Source organism: Lampris incognitus, chromosome 13 (assembly GCF_029633865.1).
Source record: "Lampris incognitus isolate fLamInc1 chromosome 13, fLamInc1.hap2, whole genome shotgun sequence".
NCBI classification, from domain to species: domain Eukaryota; kingdom Metazoa; phylum Chordata; class Actinopteri; order Lampriformes; family Lampridae; genus Lampris; species Lampris incognitus.
In genome coordinates, this window is record NC_079223.1 from 36,700,495 (window position 1) to 36,718,822 (window position 18,328).

General features: G+C 45.1%; 1 protein-coding gene across 1 annotated transcript; it reads left to right on the top strand.

The window, feature by feature from the left end:
- The first annotated feature begins 961 nt into the window (after positions 1-961).
- On the top strand, positions 962-18,003 carry LOC130122520 (monocarboxylate transporter 12-B-like). The gene is made up of 8 exons (XM_056291450.1): positions 962-1,086; positions 7,293-7,396; positions 8,828-8,971; positions 12,756-12,851; positions 13,459-13,612; positions 13,845-14,687; positions 16,312-16,571; positions 17,442-18,003. The coding sequence occupies exons 1-8, from the start codon at positions 962-964 to the stop codon at positions 17,615-17,617; spliced, it is 1,902 nt and encodes a 633-aa protein (XP_056147425.1). The 3' UTR covers positions 17,618-18,003.
- The last annotated feature ends 325 nt before the right edge of the window (positions 18,004-18,328 follow it).

The window sequence follows — 18,328 nt, forward strand, 5'->3', positions numbered from 1 at the left end:
CCGGCTTGGTAACATGGATTACTGAAGTCAAGGCCTGACCTGCTTTAAAACATGCAAAAAAAAAAATTTAGTTATCGGGTGTTTTGTTAAACAAAACTCTACCTGTGAGAGGATGGGCCCGCTGTATGATTCTGCAGTAGAAAAACATGAAAATTTCTATTTTTAAACAATACACTTTGCATACCGGGATACTGTCTGTGTGCTACATGTCACCTGAATCATGAGAGCAACCCCGAGTTACTATCTGGTGTCTCGACGGGAAGGAAATTCCCCTCCAAGGATCAATAAAGATAGCATCAGCTGTGGTAATCCCCACACAGGGAACGGTATCAGAAAATTACTTTACTTTACTTTACTTTACACTATTGAAAGCATGACTTGTACTCGGGGGAAACCTTCCTCACGCTGAGTTTAAGTTTAAGCATCTCAGCGTGCAAAGGACCCTGCAGCAGAGCTGGAAAACTGCTGCTCTCACTGGCTCTGTCGCACAAAGGTAACCTCATTTTCTGTACTGTACCGTACTGTACTGGACTGACTGTACTGGACTGGACTGGACTGGACTGGACTGGACTGGACTGTACTGGACTGGACTGTACTCTAACATGAATGTCTCGCTGTTGTGTCCACGCTGTTTCCACAGTGACGGCACAGTGAGCCCAAACGGGAGGAGGAAGAAGAAGAGGAAGAAAACGAAGAGAGAAGGGAAGAGAGCAGAAAAAGAATAAGAAAAGGTTAAAAAACGGTGTCTCCAGATGACAAAGTCAAGTTTACATACAATGTACTTATTATAACACAGGTCTGTCAAAAAGCCGCTTTACACTGAGGGAGGGAGGGAGGGAGGGAGGGAGGGAAGTGAAACATAAAACAAGAGGCAGCTGAAAGAGCATCTCTGTATCTGGAGGAGGGGTCACTGGTGCTGATCTGGCTGGTGATTGGTTTGGTTGACAGTATGGCGGTTACCATGACGACGAAGAGCAAGGCAGCGAGAGGGCCACTGGTGGTTGCGACCCCGCCGGACGGAGGCTGGGGCTGGATGATCGTTGCTGGGTGCTTCCTTACCACCATCTGCACACGTGCTGTCACCAGGTATGAGGGAAGTGTGTGTGTGTGTGTGTGTGTGTGTGTGTGTGTGTGTGTGTGTGTGTTAATGTGTGAGACGAGGTAATCATGTGTATTTGTGTGTGAGACAGATGTGTTCTCAATAAAGAGTGTTAACGATGGCTTCTGCATTGAGCAGAGGACGATGGGGGGGGGGGTTAGGGTTGGGCGTCATTCTGAAACAGCTTGGCAGTATAGTCTTGATTAATCTCTATTTATTATCTCGAGACGCTCCTTCCAGAGGTGTAAAATGTGCGTAGAGGGAGGGAGAGGCTGTAATTTACCATTCTGCAACCTTTACTGAAAATTAGTCATATTGTATTTTCGGAAAACTTAAGAGCCAGAGTCCCTTTATAAAGGGCGTCCGGGTGGCCTGGCGGGCTATTCCGTTGCCTACCAACACGGGGAACGTTGGTTCAAATCCCCGTGCTACCTCCGGCTTGGTCGGCCGTCCCTACGGACGCAATTGGCCGTGTCTGCAGGTGGGATGTGGGTATGTGTCCTGGTTGCTGCACTAACGCCTCCTCTGGTCGGTCAGGGCGCCTGTTCAGGGGGGAGGGGGGACTGGGGGGAATAGCGTGATCCTCCCACGCGCTACGTCCCCCTGGCGAAACTCCTCACTGTCAGCCAGAAGCGGCTGGTGACTCCACATGTATCAGAGGAGGCATGTGGTGGTCTGCAGCCCCCCCCCCACCTGGATTGGCAGAGGGGGTGGAGCAGCAGCTCAGAAGAGTGGGGTAATTGGCCAAGTGCAGTTGGGAAGAAAAAGGGGGGAAAATCCCCCCCCCCCAAAAAGGGATCTAAAAAAGCAAGGAACACACACACACACACACACACACACACTCTCACTCTCGGCAGTAATGCTGCTGTCCTCTCAATGCGTCCTGCTGTTGACGTTACACCGCTTGTTGTTATCGTGAGTCCTGCCGAAACAGCTCCACAGAGGCGTATCCCTGCCATAGATCAGCATCAGGAAACGAGCGTCATCCCCCTCAGGGAGAGCTGCCCTGCTTCGCTTGCAGGCAGGAAGTTCTCCTGTACTTCCTTCTTCATCCTAACAAATGGGGCTTCACGCTGTCAAACAGCAGCTCTTGCAGGAAAAGCTCAACAGAGTATTTGGACATTGAGATGACTTGAGGCTGTTGAACTGATTTTTATTGATTGATTGATTGATTGATTGATGATAGATAGACAAATAGATTGACTGGTTGGTTGGTTGGTTTTGATCGCTTGGTAATTAATCGCTTAATGAATTGACATGACTATTAATTACTGTTAATTGTTTGGTTGATACATTGCTTAAGTGGTTGAGTTTCAGTTCCATGCTCATGTCAGTTTACAAGTCACCTCCAAACTTATCCTTTAAGGGAAGGGACCCTGTCTTGCTAAGTCTACTTCTAATCTGATCATTAAAAAGGCTGACTTAAAAAAGTACATTATTTGTTGATTTTAAATCACATAAAAGAGAGACTCTATCTTCCATTGATTTGCTTTTAAACTTTCCAAACAGCTAATGGCCATTTGTTCATACACCTTGATACTTACTGTTGACCTACATCACCAAAACTGCTATATGAATACCTAAAGAGTACCTACGGCTCTTCATAGGCACTCTTGATGTGTTCTTGATGTTCTTGGAAACCCTCATTCTTTCCACCTGAAAATCCTTCTCGCTACACGTGCTGTTTTTTTCTATGAGCACCCAACCGAGCCAGACTATTTGTCATACATTAAACCATTTCCAGTCACTAAAGCCAGAGTCTGGAATTAAAATTTAGCTGTGCACCACACACACACACACACACACACACACACACACACACACACACGCACACACACACACACACACGCACACATGCACACAAGCACACACATGCACACAAGCACACACATGCACACAAGCACACACATGCACACACACACATACGCACATGCACACATGTACACACATATAGACACACGCACACATGCACACACATGCATGCATGCACACACATGCACATGCATGCACACACATGCACACATATGTACACACATGCATGCATGCACACACACGCACATGCACATGCATGCAGGAGACATGTAACAGGATTCCTTTGCTGTTCTGTCCAAATGGGGCTGCTCTTAATAAAGCAACACGCTCTTGGTTTGGTTTCATACCAAAAATACCTTCATTATATGGATTATGTGGCAACTTTCCATTTACGCCCAGTTCAAAGATGTAATCCAGTGTAAATTGTGTCACCTTGAGCTATGTGCTCTCTTAAGGTCCTGCTGTGCTGTTGCCTTGGTGACGTAAATCATGGACCCCAGCAAAACGAATCCCTGGTTCAACCGCGTTGTGTCCAAGTAACCCGACTCAGCAGACGCTGGCCGTGCCTAGGTAGCTTTAACCACTTCTGGGAGAGCTGCCAGGGATTACTATAGTCTACAAGTACTAATATTACTACCACTACTATTTACTCTACTACTTACCACTGCTGTTATTATCATCACTACCTCGACCACTACTGTTGGTATTATGCCACCATAGAACAAATGAAAGCGTCACACCTTCTAGATGCAGTTATATTTACTAGGCCCAAGCACTGAGCTATAGTGTGTGACTCTTTCCTTCCTTCCTATAGTTGTTCCCCCAGAATCTGCTCCTCACAACAACACATTTGATGTGCGTTGCATTTTCTCTAATTTAAGTATTTCACTACTACTTACTGACAACAGAGCAACACTGCCGGGGCTATGGCGGGGGATAAAACTCCGCCATAGGAGCAGCTGGGGTTTAAAGAACATTACATTACACACATTTTATTGTGTGTGTGTGTGTGTGTGTGTGTGTGTGTGTGTGTGTGTGTGTGTGTCAGTGTGACAATGTGAGTGATGGAAAAGCCACTGATGCACATCAGCCCACCCTGCCTCCACAGTTTGCAGTTGCAATGGACGAGTAAATGTGTCGCTCTGCAAACGTACCAGTACACACATCTGTTAGTAGTCAGTAACCGAGGTCCCTCTTCAGCCAGGACAGCTCAGTACCACTGGAAAGGACTGAGGCAGAGTGGGATGTTGGACCAACGCTGTCTCAAGTCAGGCTTCTTTTCTCAGCAGGGGACGCGGACCTGAGCACGCAGAGCTCTCTGGCCCCCACAAAAGACTTTTAAGTGGATGTCTATTTAAAAGTCTTGTCCGGGTCCCTCCAGCTCTCTCTCTGGCTCTGTGGCGTCCTGGTTTGGCGTGTGGAACCAGTTTATCTGTCCTGAGTTAATTAGACTAACTCAGGACAGTGCTGGTCCACACCCAAATCTGCCACAAAAGACTGTGGCTGTGTTTGAAATCACCCCCTATTTTTCTGTATACTGCACCTCAACTACCTTCCTCCGTTTTTGGTTTTGTTTTGTTTTGTTTGTTTTGCGTGTCCAATCCCCCCCCCCTCTTTTTCTCCCCAATTGTATCCGGCCAATTACCCCTCTCTTCCGAGTCGTCCTGGTCGCTGCTCCACCCCCTCTGCTGATCCGGGTAGAGCTGCAGACTACCACATGCCTCCTCCAATACATGTGGAGTCGCCAGCCGCTTCTTTTCACCTGACAGTGAGGAGTCTCACCAGGAGGACGTAGCGCGTGGGAGGATCACGCTATTCCCCCGCGCCCCCTGAACAGGTGCCCCGATCGACCAGAGGAGGCGCTAGTGCAGCGACCAGGACATTAACCCACATCCGGCTTCCCACCTACAGACACGGCCAATTGTGTCTGTAGGGACGCCCGACCAAGCCGGAGGTAACACGGGGATTCAAACCAGCGATCCCCATGTTGGTAGGCAACGGAATAGACCGCCACGCCACCCAGACGCCCCCCTGCGTGTCCAAATTCTAAGAGTAAAATTAAAAATGTCGTGTCCAACACATGTACACTGCTTTGCTCTAAAAACGCCACAATGCGAAGTGCATGATGGGATGGGAAGAAGCTGCGAAATGCGGGGAAGCGTTTCCTTTGCAGTGAATGAGAGCGCGAGGGAACGATTCAGGACACGGCTTTGCGTCTTTAATCTTATCTGTGTTCTATTGTTTACAGCTGCAACTATCCCATTTCCATTTCGAGGTCAATAAAGTTGATTATTAATGTATTTGTTTTAAGGATCAATTAATCATTGATAAAAGTGACGCCAATGCTTTCGTGGTGGGGTGGGTCCCGTTTCGTCCCGTTAGAGAGCTCCAGGCGGACTTGGGATGTTTGATAGACTAGCAAACATGGTGGTAGGTTTTGCAGGGCCGATCCATAACTGGTTCCTGCTGGCCTCAGCGTTTCATGGCCCCTGCCTCTCTCTGGCCCTCCGAACAAGGAGAGCGAACATTCTTGGCCTCTCGGCTGGGCTTAAATGCCACTGTATGGGGACGTGTGTGTTTATGTTCGCACGACAGAGTCAATGGGTCTGAGCGACTGAATGTGTGTGTGTGTGTGTGTGTGTGTGTGTGTGTGTGTGTGTGTGTGTGTGCGCGCGCGTGTGTCTGTGCGCGTGTGTGTGTTTTAGACACTGCTTGTGTGTGATTGTGCATCATCCATGTGTGTGTGTGTGTGTGTGTGTGTGTGTGTGTGTGTGTGTGAGTGAGTGAGAGTGTTGGTGTGTGTCTGTTGTGAGTGTGCATATTCGCGCTTGTGCACAAACTCAATTACAAGCATAAGTGACAGCATGTGTGTGTATTTGTGTATATGTGCGTGTGTGCGTGTGTGTGAAAGAGAAAGAGAGAAAGAGGGAAAGAGAGCAACAACATTAGGGCTTAGTTTGCATGGCAGTGATGACAGATGAAAGACAGACACTAAAGACGGAGACAATGGAGGCTAAAATGAGTTGTGTAAAAACAGATGGGTGGTGTGTCAAGTGACTGGGTAAGTCAGTGCAACCACAAGTATCACAAAGGCTGCCTGTGCTCTGGTCAAATGCAATAAGCCTCGGCAGTTCTAATTCTCCTTTTGGGGGGCGGGGCGGGGGGGATGTGTGTGTTATATAATGGGTAATTAAACACTTTGAAAAGGAATAATCACCATGCTGCTTTGGGGTTAAAGAGTACAGCGCAGCCACTCTGATGTGGACTAGCTTCTGAGTTTAAGGTTTCTTTCTGCGTGTGCTGGAAACTTGTGATGGCGGTCAGCTCTAAGCTGAAACCAGAAAGAACCGCAAACTGGACGCTGAGTCTTCAGCGTAACGACCATTAACAGTTTGACGAATAGTTTCAGGATCCCTGATTCAATAATCGAGATTCGATCGTTTGTTCTCTGTTTCGACATGGCTGCAACGTGAGCCATTGCAGTGGGGCTCGTTAAAACACAATGACAAGGACGATCACACATGAACTAATGAATAAATAATGGGAATAATACAAATACAATGGAATATATTCCACCAATGAAAGAAAGCAGAACAACATTCTCAGCTTCATAAAACAGCTTAATAAAAGATTAATTGAACAGTGAAAATATGATTATGAATAATGATTGTCTTGGTAAGATGGGCTGGTTGAGTCATTCTGACCAATAGATACAGTGGGTTAGAAAGACAGAGAGGACAGACAGGCAGATGAGAAGCTATACATATAAGCCTGCTGACAAAAGAAATAGAAAAAAATAGATGGATGGACAGCCAGAGGGAAGGATACATACACACATACATGCATACATGCATAAATGCATATATACACACATGCATACATGCATACATACATACATACATACATACATACATACATACATACATACATACATACATACATACATACATACATACATACATACATACATACATACATACATAGAGACAATGCACAACTTTTTTTCATTGTTTTCTGTTGAGAAAACACAGTTAATATTCACTGGTCAGTACTCAGAAATTACTCTCCCTCCTTTTCTCTTTGTCTCTGTGACCCCTCCTCCATTTCTCTTTTTCTCTCTCTCTCACTCTCTTTGTCTCTCTTTTTCTGCTACTTTCTCTCTCTCTCTCTCTCTCTCTCTCTCTCTCTCTCTCTCTCTCTCTCTCTCTCTCTCTCTCTCTCTCTCTCTCTCTCTCTCTCTCTCTCTCTCTCTCTCTCTCTCTCTCTCTGTCTCTCAGTTCAATTCAATATTTGCTTTATTGGCATGACATACGTTTTTGTACATATTGCCAAAGCATGTAAATACTCTCTACTCTCTCTCTCTCTCCGTCTTTGTTTCCAGATGTGTCTCCATCTTCTTTGTAGAGTTCCAGTTGCACTTTGAAAGGGCCTACGCTACCACAGCCTGGATCAACAGTCTGATGGACTGTACTACTATGCTCTGCGGTAAGCCCAATGATAGCATGTTCAATGTCCGTCTTCTTTTGGCAACGGAGACGCTCCACCAGAGCAGTTGGTGGTGAAGTGCCTTGGGTAAAGGCACATCAGGAGCTGGGAGAGTGTTGCTCACTTAGTTTCCCTGCCCAAATATCCAACATATTCCCATTGGCAGGAACTAGAGTTTACTGCTAACTAGAAAGCCTTACCTAACCTTGTACTGAGACCGAGAAACTCCCAGGGAGGAAGGAGGTAATGAGGTGAGCCAACTGACTCATAGGTAACCGCTACTCAAATGATGGTGAAAATTACCAGGATTTTAGTTTAGATTTGAAGGAAACTACAGAATCAGCCTCTCTGATGTTAGCAGAAGACTAGTTCAGAGAAAAGGTATGTGGTCAGAAAATGCTCTGCAACCTGCTGAGTCCTTTTTAGGTCTGGGAACAGAGAAGAGACCTGTGCCTTGGGATCGGAGGGTGCAGAACAGTACATAAGGCTCTATAACATCTACATTCACTCGCTTAGCAGATACTTATATCCAAGGCGACTTAAAAGATAGGCAGCAGGTATCAGATAAATACATATATGTCTCCAACATGAGCACCAAGTAGTGATCAACGCATAGCCAAGGGTGCATATCATGTCAAGTGCAGGTAAAAGGGCACAACTGTTGACACCAGTAATGGTGGTAATTGCAGAACAACACCAAAAGTCAGTTTAAAAGTCATGCTTCGAGACCATTTAAGATAGGTTCCTTGAACTGCCCAGATAGTCAACAGCAAGGTTTTAAAATGCTGGCCCAGAGAGTGAGGGACAGACACCTTAACGGGATAAACTGAACAGAGAGCTGCTGCCAGAGGGAGCTATAATAGATGATTTTAGCTGACATTCGCCACTCATGAAAACAAGTGAGCGACAGTTAAGTTAGTTATGTTGAGTCAGTAAACAGGGTATGTGTTAGTATAGCGTACTGAGTTGGAGAAAAAGACAAAAAGCTATCAATGAGCGGTCACACAAAGGTTTGCTAAAGTCTGGAGTGACTTGTGCTTTACACATTTGGAATTGAGTGTCTAAGTGAATACTGTTACAGTCTAGATGTTTTTGTTATGGCAATTTTACTCTTTCATGTAGTTTTCATGAAATTTCATCCTGCTTTGATAGAACAGACTGCTTAGCATCGACTTCAGACCAAAAAAAAAAATCCAATTATACATTTATTTTGATCCAATTTTACAGCACAAAAAAAAATGTTAAAGTTGATGACGGTGAAAACTTTGTTTTAACCTTTGGTAGCTTAACTACCAACAAATTCCAACTTAATGTAACTCACTTAAACCTCACCAGTCACACTGCTGTGTCTTTCGTTTCATTTCATTTCTCTTTTGTGGATATGAAGTCAGTAAAAAGAAATTGATTTAAATCTACAAATTGTGTCTCCAGCTCCTCTGGGCAGCTTCATTGGGAACCGTCTCTCCTGCAAAGTTACAGTTCTCCTGGGAGGCCTGCTGTCCTCCACCGGCCTGGTACTCAGCTCTTTTGCAACCAGCCTCGAGTTTCTCTACATCTCTCTGGGGCTCCTCACAGGTACACCGGCACCTTACTAGGCACCTACTGTTAAAACACATATTCAAGAGGACGTCTTGCATTTGTATCAGAGGGGTCCAAAGCTCTTTTGATACCAGCCTCGGGTATCCCTACATCTTGCTGGGTACTCAGGTATTCACCAGAAAGCTACAAAATGTTTGTATAAATATGTATTTGTATACCGGCACTTAACAGGGTGCCTAGTATTGGTCCAGAGAGTGTCCTCAATTTCTCAATTAGACTAATACCGGGGTCAAACCAGCTAAAAACACACACAGGTTAGGGAGTGTGTCCATATAGTGTTTTTCTCTGGCAGAAAAGCACTGGCAGGTCTTAAACAGTGAGCATGGGTTTTGTTTCTATGACAACATATCACAACTCTAACTGCCATTGTACGATACACTAGCATCTCCCCTTTGCTTATTATCTATTTGTTATTCTTACTATTTGTTTGATATTGTTTTTTCATCATGAGCACCAACCGGAGGATGCTTGCCCTCATACTTATGGATGAGCTTAACAATGGTGATGTCCCCGCTGTCACCGCTCAATCTGACAGCCCTAGAGCAAGGAGGATGTGGGCGCATGACACGACCCACTGGAGACAACAATACGGTGAACATTATCACCTCATCTAACAGCTGTGTGCACACCAAATCCGTCGACGTATGTCAAGTTGACAGATTCTATTCATCTTCTATGGAATATGAGAAAGTTTTTGACCGGGCCATCATATTTTCCTGCTTGAAAATGGACGTGCACACCAAATCCGGTTTAGGACACATCTGGACGCATTGGATGAGAAGGGTCCAGCTGCAGGACGCATTGGATGAGAAGGGTCCAGCTGCAGTGTTGCAGTACTACAAGACACACCCACTTTACCACATGACACAACTACTTCATTACATGACACCCCCCCCCCCCCCACGATGTTACCCTAACGGCATGTTACATGACACACCCCCTGACCCCTAACCCCTAACCTAACCATCTCCCTCCGCATGCCTAAACCTAACCAAGTGGGTGTGTCATGTAGTAAAGTGGGTGTGTCGTGTAGTTTGTGCTACGGATGCAGCTGGACATACTTGCACCGGACCACTAAACGCTCCGACTGGTGGGCGGTGCTTGGTTTTGGCTTGTTCATTGTCAAGCAGGAAAAAACAGTGGCCTGGTCAAAAACTTTCTCATATTACAGCTAAACAGTGCACTAAAATATGTTTCTGAAAATATTTGAGATTAGATAATGCAGTAACAGAATCTTGATCCCCACTGCCTGGTTTGACAATTGAGTTTCATGAGCCTGGTGCATTGGCTGGACGGACTCATTTGCATAAAGTTGAGGTCGAGTCGTGTTTCTGTCAACTCACCGCACAGTATCCATCAAGCACCGCGCGGTCGGATCTCCTACTTCCCATTGAAAATGAAAAGAATCAATCGACCTGACATATATCATCGTATCCAGTGTGCGAGCACCATTAAGGTGCAGTGTAACTGAAAAGGGTCCAGCTGAAGCCAGCAGTACTAGTACAAGACACGCCCACCCCATCACTGGACCTAACCTTAACTGCCTAACCTTAACCCCAGCCGGGAAGGTGTTTCTTGTACTAACAAGTGGACGTTTGTTGGTCTGGCTTGGGCATTTGTGGGCGTGTTACACTGTGGGGGGGTGTTTGCACTAGCTGCAGGCTGCCGATAGATGAACTTGGTGTAACTGTCCATTCGTACCAGAAACTCGAATTGTTCTACACATGTACCAGGTTGTTCCACGCATGTGCCATGTTGTTATTGTTGGCTTGTGCAGGCGCAAGATAAGTGTGGTTAAGGTTAGGGTTGGGTTGAGGTTAGAACAGTTTCCGGTACGGATCGGGTAGTGACAAACAGACACAGGATACATCTGGACGCACCGGATCAAATGCTCCGACTTGTGTCCAAGTAGCGCATTATGCCACGTATCATCCCTCTTCACCCAGAGCCAATGGGAAGCCTTTTCAGCAGCTTCCAAGATGTTCCTAGTGGCTCTTCTTCTTTGCAGCTCACATATTCCCAGGAGTCCTAGGACCCAGTGTAGCGACTGGCCTGCAAAGTCCCTGCAGCCCATTTCAACTGGCTCACAGTGGGCCTTCCACCATTCCTCCGACACTCAGCAACCAGATCTGCATACCTGACTCTCTTCCTTTCTTGCGCCTCCTCCATCCAATCTTCCCAGGGGGCAGTTAGCTCTATAAAAACCACTTGCTTGGATGCCGCAGTCATCAAGACCATGTCTGGTCTGAGAGTGGTAGCTGCGATGGTGTCCGGAAACCTCAGTTGTCTCGCTAGGTCGACCAGAAACCGCTGGTCCCTTGCTATTGCAAGCAGTCCACCCTGGGCCTTTGGCTGGGCCTGGGGCTTCTCCCCTGCTCGAACAAAGGTGATGGTGTATTTTGATGCTAGGGCTCAGAAGAAAACGCTATATGGACACAAGCCCTACAGGTTTTGACAGGTTTGCCGTCACTCATCTCCCTGTTTACTGTTACTGTTAGATTGACCGGTATCTGGTTGAGGATGCATGCTAGCTCTGCATGTAATATATACTGATGTTAACATAAACTGGCACAGCTTGCATCAGTGGTGACTACATCGTATTTGGACAAAACAAAACAAAATAGAAATTCTCAACAAAAGTACCCAAGACGCACTGAAGAGCTAGACACCCAAACCACCGCTAGAGGGCACCCATATGGCCACAGGCACAAGACAATGTTGTGCATGAAAATTACATAACTGGAAATAAACTTTATAATCTAACCAGGGACCCTTGCAAGTAAAAAAAAAAAGTGTCTGGCACTTTTTGATTTTTTTTGTGTGTGATAGAAACAGACCATTGGGACACATAAGATGAGATGTTTATTGTTAATTTTATAGGAAATAAATGTTAATAGACAAGTTATGTGCACAACAGTCTGTTTGACATTGTAGAGGGAAGTTTACTGTTGACAGAGGGAGATCCATTTTATGGGGACACATGGGTGAAGTTTGGAAATTAATCCATCTCAGTCAAATCTTATTTAGATATCAGACCCTTTATATACGCCAGGTATATAAAGGGGAATATGGTCACATTTCACAAAAAAACACATTACAATAAATATTGCTATGGTTTGTTTTTTTGTATTCTATTTGAGTTAATCAATCAATCATATGCAAGAGTGTTGCCACGAGGAGAATGACTAAAACCTTGAATGGTGTAAGGGCCAAACACAAGTATTGTGCACGTAGAGAGTTCTCAGCCTTAAGGAGGTCTTCTCAGTGAAACAATCTTTTTTTCCCCCCGTGGGTAAAACTTATCTTTTCGGATACTTCCAGTTTGTTTTGTTGCCAAACCATGTTAAAAATTGGTGAACTTGCTTTTTGCTTCGGCTACTCCAGTACTCTGCAAAGGTCTTCTTCAGTGCAGCAGATCACCTGAATTTAATCTTCATGCTCATCTCAAAACCCGTTTACATTCACTGGCCTTTCATTGTGTGTGATTTATTTTTATTTTATTGCTTTTGAGGTTGGGTCTAAGGACAGGATGTTGTGTTGCTGTAAAGCCTCTTGGGGCACATTTGTAATTTGTGATATTGGGCTATACAAATAAAGTTGACTTGACTTTCTATTCTAAGTGCTTTTATGCACGTTCTTACTTTGTTTTCTTGCCTTTCTTTTTGTTCCTCTTGTTTTGTGAAGCACATTGGTACAGACCTGGATTGTCTTTTAATGTGCTTTAAAACTAAATCTGACTTGACTTATGTATGATGCCCAGGTCTTGGCTTCGCCCTCAGCTACACGCCAGCTATAGCCATGGTGGGGACGTACTTCAGTGAGAGGAAAGCTTTGGCCTATGGCATCGCCATGTCAGGTAGTCCATCATACCAGCAAAATAACCATCCACACCCCATTTTCTGGCAAAACACCACCAAGCAGTTTTTGTTAAGTCTAACTATACATGGAGGGAGAAACTGTGTAAAGACATACAAACCACAAATAAAATTATATTAAAATAACATAATCAATTGGGCGTCCGGGTTGTGTGGCGGTCTATTCCGTTGCCTACCAACACGGGGAATACCGGTTCAAATCCCTGTGTTACCTCCAGCTTGGTCGGGTGTCCGGAAGCCGGATGTAGGCATGTGTCCTGGTCGCTGCACTAATGCCTCCTCTGGTTGGTCGGGCGCCTGTTCGGGAGGGGAGGGGGAACTGGGGTGAATAGAGTGATCCTCCCACACGCTACATCCCCCTGGTGAAACTCCTCACTGTCAGGTGAAAAGAAGCAGCTGGCGACTCCACATGTATTGGAAGAGGCATGTGGTAGTCTGCAGCCCTACCCGGATCGGCAGAGGGGATGGAGCAGCACCCGGGACAGCTCGGAAAGTAGGGAAATTGGCCAAGTATAATTGGGGAGAAAAAGGGAAAAAAGCCAATAATAATAATAATAATAACATAATCAAATCTCCTCTCCTGTCTAGGTAGTGGCATTGGGACCTTCGTTCTGGCTCCTGCGGTCCAGCTGCTGACAGAGCAGTACTCCTGGAGAGGAGCTCTGCTCATCTTGGGAGGTTTCGTCTCCAACCTGTGTGTCTGTGGGGCTTTAATGAGGCCCCTGGAGCCCAAAGCTGACAGGTAAAACCCAACACAAATTAAGAGCACAGTATTAAATGTATCAGAAACAGTGGTGACGGCATCAGCTGTAGTAATACTAGTTGTACAGTACTGATCCCATACAGGTAATTTCCTCGGTCATTGAAAAGATGTAAACAGAAACAGCATGTAAGACTTGATGGACTGAACACATGAAGGAAGCTAAAATGTCATAGAGTTCTTCTCTTCATTTCTCTTCTCTTCCACTTTACAGGAATTGGGTGGACACTGTGGGAGACTTAGAGAACGGGAATTACATGGTGGTGAATTCCAGTGCTGTTGAAAAAGTAGCGGGTGATTGCAAGCAGCTGGATGCCATCAACTCAGGGGACTCAAGGCTGCACAATGTTGACAAAAAGCTCAGAAACTATCAGCTTGAAAACGACAAATTTGCCCAGGCGCAGCTAGCAAATGTCTTGCTATCAAATAAAAAGCTGTCTGACACGATGATAACAGAATTGAAACTAGCAGGGCCCGTGGTGATTACCAACAACAAGCTAACAGAGAAAATGCTAGCAGAGATCAAACTTGCAGACCCCAAGATAGCCAGTGGCAGTACACTCGAGGACTTAAAGATGTTGGAGAACATGAATTGGAACATCAAGCAGGCTCACATCATGGATTCTCAACTATCTGCAGCTGTGATAGCCAACACCATAGACCCTAACTTTGTGGGCATCATAGATAATAAACAAGTTTCAAGTCTCACTGAAACAAAACAAGCAGATTTGAAACATTTCACTGCTGATGAGAACACTAAAATTGCAAGCTCTCTCTCTCAGCCAGCGCCTCTAGTGGACATCAAATCTTTCTCCAGGGTCAAATGTTCATGTCTAAAATCTCTGGAAGAGTATGGGTTCCTCTTGGAGCCCGACTTCCTGGTTCTGTCAGTGTCCTTCCTGTTTTTGGCATATGGCTGCAGCGTTCCCATCATCTACCTGGTTCCTTATGCCCTCAGTGTTGGGGTGGAGCACCAGCAAGCTGCCTTCCTTATGTCCATACTTGGAGTCAGTGGTATTGTGGGAAATATCACCTTCGGATGGATTACCGATAGAAAGTAAGTGCTAAGAGGGGCACACAGTGAATGTGTGTGTGTGTGTGAGAGAGAGAGAGAGAGAGAGAGAGAGAGAGAGAGAGAGAGAGAGAGAGAGAGAGAGAGAGAGAGAGAGAGAGAGAGAGAGAGAGAGAGAGAGAGAGAGAGAGAGAGAGAGAGAGAGAGAGAGAGAGAGAGAGACTATGTTTTATCAACAATAACAGAGTCGAGGCAGATGCCCATTTAAATAATACATCTTGGAAAAGACACACTCAAGCGGACAACACATGATCACCACCAAACCACTTAGTGCCGAGGGGATTGATTGTTTTCCTGTGGCTCATTCATTCAAACCAGTGTGGCTTTTTAGCAGGGATGAACTGTCTTCAGCTAACTATAGTTTAAAAAGTTTAAGTTGTGAACTTTACTGCTGATAATATACTTGGTTGTAGTATATTAAAAATAGGAATTACGCTTATTCCACAGCTGTACTCATTGCCAGCTGCATTGGGTACCAGTGACTCTTAAAAGTCCAATATGAAAACATAAAAAATGAATATTCTAGATAAATCAGATCCCACTTTAGCTGCCATTTTAGGTTTGGGCAGACCAAGCACAGTTTGGCAAATAAGGAAGAGAGAACGTGACTGGAGGAGTCTCCATGGACTATGATGTTTGCGTATGACATTGTGATCTGTAGTGAGAGTACGGTGCAGGTTGAGGAGAGCCTGCAGAGGTGGAGGTATGCACTGGAGAGAAGAGGAATGAAAGTCAGTAGGAGCAAGATGGAATACTTATGCGTGAATGAGAGGGAGAACAGTGGGATGGTGAGGATGCAAGGAGTGGAGGTGATGGAAGACGTATGAGTTTAAATACTTGGGGTCAACTGCCCAAAGTAACGGGGAGTGCAGAAGAGAGGTGAAGAAGAGAGTGCAGGCAGGGTGGAGTGGGTGGAGAAGAGTGTCAGGAGTAATTTGTGACAGAAGGGTACCAGCAAGAGTTGAAGGGAAGGTTTACAAGATGGTTGTGAGACCAGCTATATTATATGGTTTGGAGATAGTGGCACTGATGAAAAGACAGGAGGCGGAGCTGGAGGTGGCAGAGTTGAAGATGCTAAGATTTTCATTTGGAGTGATGAAGAAGGGCAGGATTAGGAACGAGTGTATCAGAGGGACAGCCCAGGTTGGACGGTTTGGAGACAAAGCAAGAGAGGCAAGATTGAGATGGGTTGGACATGTGTGGAGGAGAGATGCTGGGTATATTGGGAGAAGGATGCTGACTATGGAGCTGCCAGGGAAGAGGAAAAGAGGAGGGTCAAAGAGGATGTTTATGGATGTAGTGAGGGAGGACGTGCAGGTGGCTGGTGTGACAGAGGAAGATGCAGAGGACAGGAAGAAATGGAAACAGATGATCCACTGTGGCGACCCCTAGCGGGAGCAGCCAGAAGTAGTAGTAGTAGTAGTAGTAGTAGTAGTAGTAGTAGAAAGTGACATTGGAGGACTGTGTACATGCACTTTTCATTCCAGCCAAACACTGCAACAGCGTATTTCACAAACAAACATTCAACACGTGGCACGCTATGGTTAAGTAAGCTATGTGCCTCTTTACATCTCTGACCAGCCTTCTCCTCTTTGTAATCCATCCCCAGGTGTCTAAGGAGGTATCGCAAATTGAGCTATATGGTGGCAGTCGGCATGGAGGGCGTCTGCTGCATGTTCATTCCTCTCCTCGGCTCCTTCTCTCACCTGGTCCCTTTCGCCTTGCTCTACGGCTACTTCGATGGGGCATATGTCGCTCTCATCCCCGTGGTGACCTCAGACATCGTAGGCCCCGCTTACCTGTCCTCAGCTCTGGGTGTGGTCTACTTTCTACATGCCATCCCCTACCTGGTCAGCCCACCAATAGGAGGTGAGTGTTCAGCTCGTCAGTTGAACTGATACAATGTCATTATTAAAAGCTACACCAAGGAGTTTTACAGAGGGCGGTTCAAACCTCTGAAATGTCTGAAAAGTTTTCTGCAATAGTGTCAGGGGGAATGAACAAAACAGGCCAACAAGAAATATGTGTCTATAGGAGGCTCTTTGCAGTTTTGTGGAATAAATCGGTTTTATGGTGGTGGTCCTCCCTTGTATCATGTGTTTTTTTGGGGGGCGTTTGTGTTTTTTTTTTGATGCAGAAATCTGGGGAATGGGGGTTAAGAGTGACTTATTTACCTTGTTTAAATTAATATGAGTCATCAACCTCTGCTGATATTTGTCATATTGTGCTTCAGGAAATCTTAAATATTCCACATAGCCCCTCTAAAGCTATCTTACATTTCAGCTGTGGCATATTAAACTCTGTTCAAATAGACAGACTAATGCAACAGAATATGAAGTAAAAAAAAAGGTTTCAATCACTCCCTCCCCATTCTCTCTCTTTCCTTTCTTCATTTAGTCTCTTTCTCTCTCACCCTTAATCTATCCTTATCTTTTTCTCTTGTCTGTCTGTCTGTCTGTCTGTCTGTCTGTCTGTCTCCTCAGTCATTTGCTCTCACCCTCTGTTTTACAGTCTTTCCCTAAATTCACTTCATTTCAGCAGAGGTAATTTCAGTTCAGGCCAGTTCACTTTGTTTATTGGCACGAATGTTAAATTAACAATATTGCCACAGTGTCTGAATATGTCAGAAATGAATCGATAACAAGAAATAGTAACAAGAAAGATTTTCTATGAAAAAAATCATAAAAGAAAAGACATTCAAATAACCACTCCCTCAACCATCTCTCTCTTTCCATCCAGGTTTGTTAGTGGACAGGACAGGAGACTACACTGCATCCTTCTTCCTCAGCGGGGTCGCCCTCATGTCCAGCCCCCTCTTCCTCTCCATCGTTATGTTAGTCAGACGCTGCTGGAGAGCCAAGTCTGACTCAAAAGACCCTTTAGACTCCAAGATCCTGTCGGTGAAGAGCGGATAATTGACCAGAACCAAAGCTAGAAAGAAACTGTGCCTTTGTCAGAGCAAGGTTGTCCCCATGAGAAGCCTCTGACAACACGGGAAGGAATTTATAGAGTCGCCCTCGGGTGGTAGTGTTCCTACCTCAGTGTGAAATGGCTTCAAGTCTCCATAGTTTATAAAAAAAAGAAAGAAATTGATTTCCTAGGCTAGATTGCAATATTAAGACAGGGCCCCTTAGTGGGATTTGAGTCCACCTTTATAGATCTGGTTATCTTTGTACAGTTTCAGAATGATTTTTGCAATATGAATATTTTTTCAAGATTTCGTATTTGATTGCTGTGCATATTCAAAAAGAGCGCTTGATTTCAGCAGCTGTGCTGGTGATGGAACTGTTGTCATTTTTTGAAAATTGGTCAATGGAGAAACGAATGGGGATTCTTCTCTGGGGGAACGCGGCCACTAGAGGGCGCAGGTTTTCCCTTTCCCGCTCACATGTTTTTGAAAGAAAAAAAAGAAATTCACAGAGTAAATACTGTTTGTTTTGGTATAATGTGCACTCTTAAAACAGACGTATCATTCCAACTCCTGTGTTTGGGAGAAGCCCGTGTTTTGTTAGTCCTCAACACAACATAAAACATCATAACAAGCTTGACAGTTGTATTGAATATTACACTATATTTATAGCCTTTTCAGGTGTTTATTTTTGTGTTCTACCAAAGTGCCTTCATTT

Bases quoted from the DNA above. Each gene is read 5' to 3' on its own strand.
- LOC130122520 (XM_056291450.1), top strand. From the start codon at position 962: ATGACGACGAAGAGCAAGGCAGCGAGAGGGCCACTGGTGGTTGCGACC. The intron at 7,397-8,827 runs GTAAGCCCAATG...TTGTGTCTCCAG, and splicing joins CTGTACTACTATGCTCTGCG to CTCCTCTGGGCAGCTTCATT. The intron at 16,572-17,441 runs GTGAGTGTTCAG...CTTTCCATCCAG, and splicing joins GGTCAGCCCACCAATAGGAG to GTTTGTTAGTGGACAGGACA.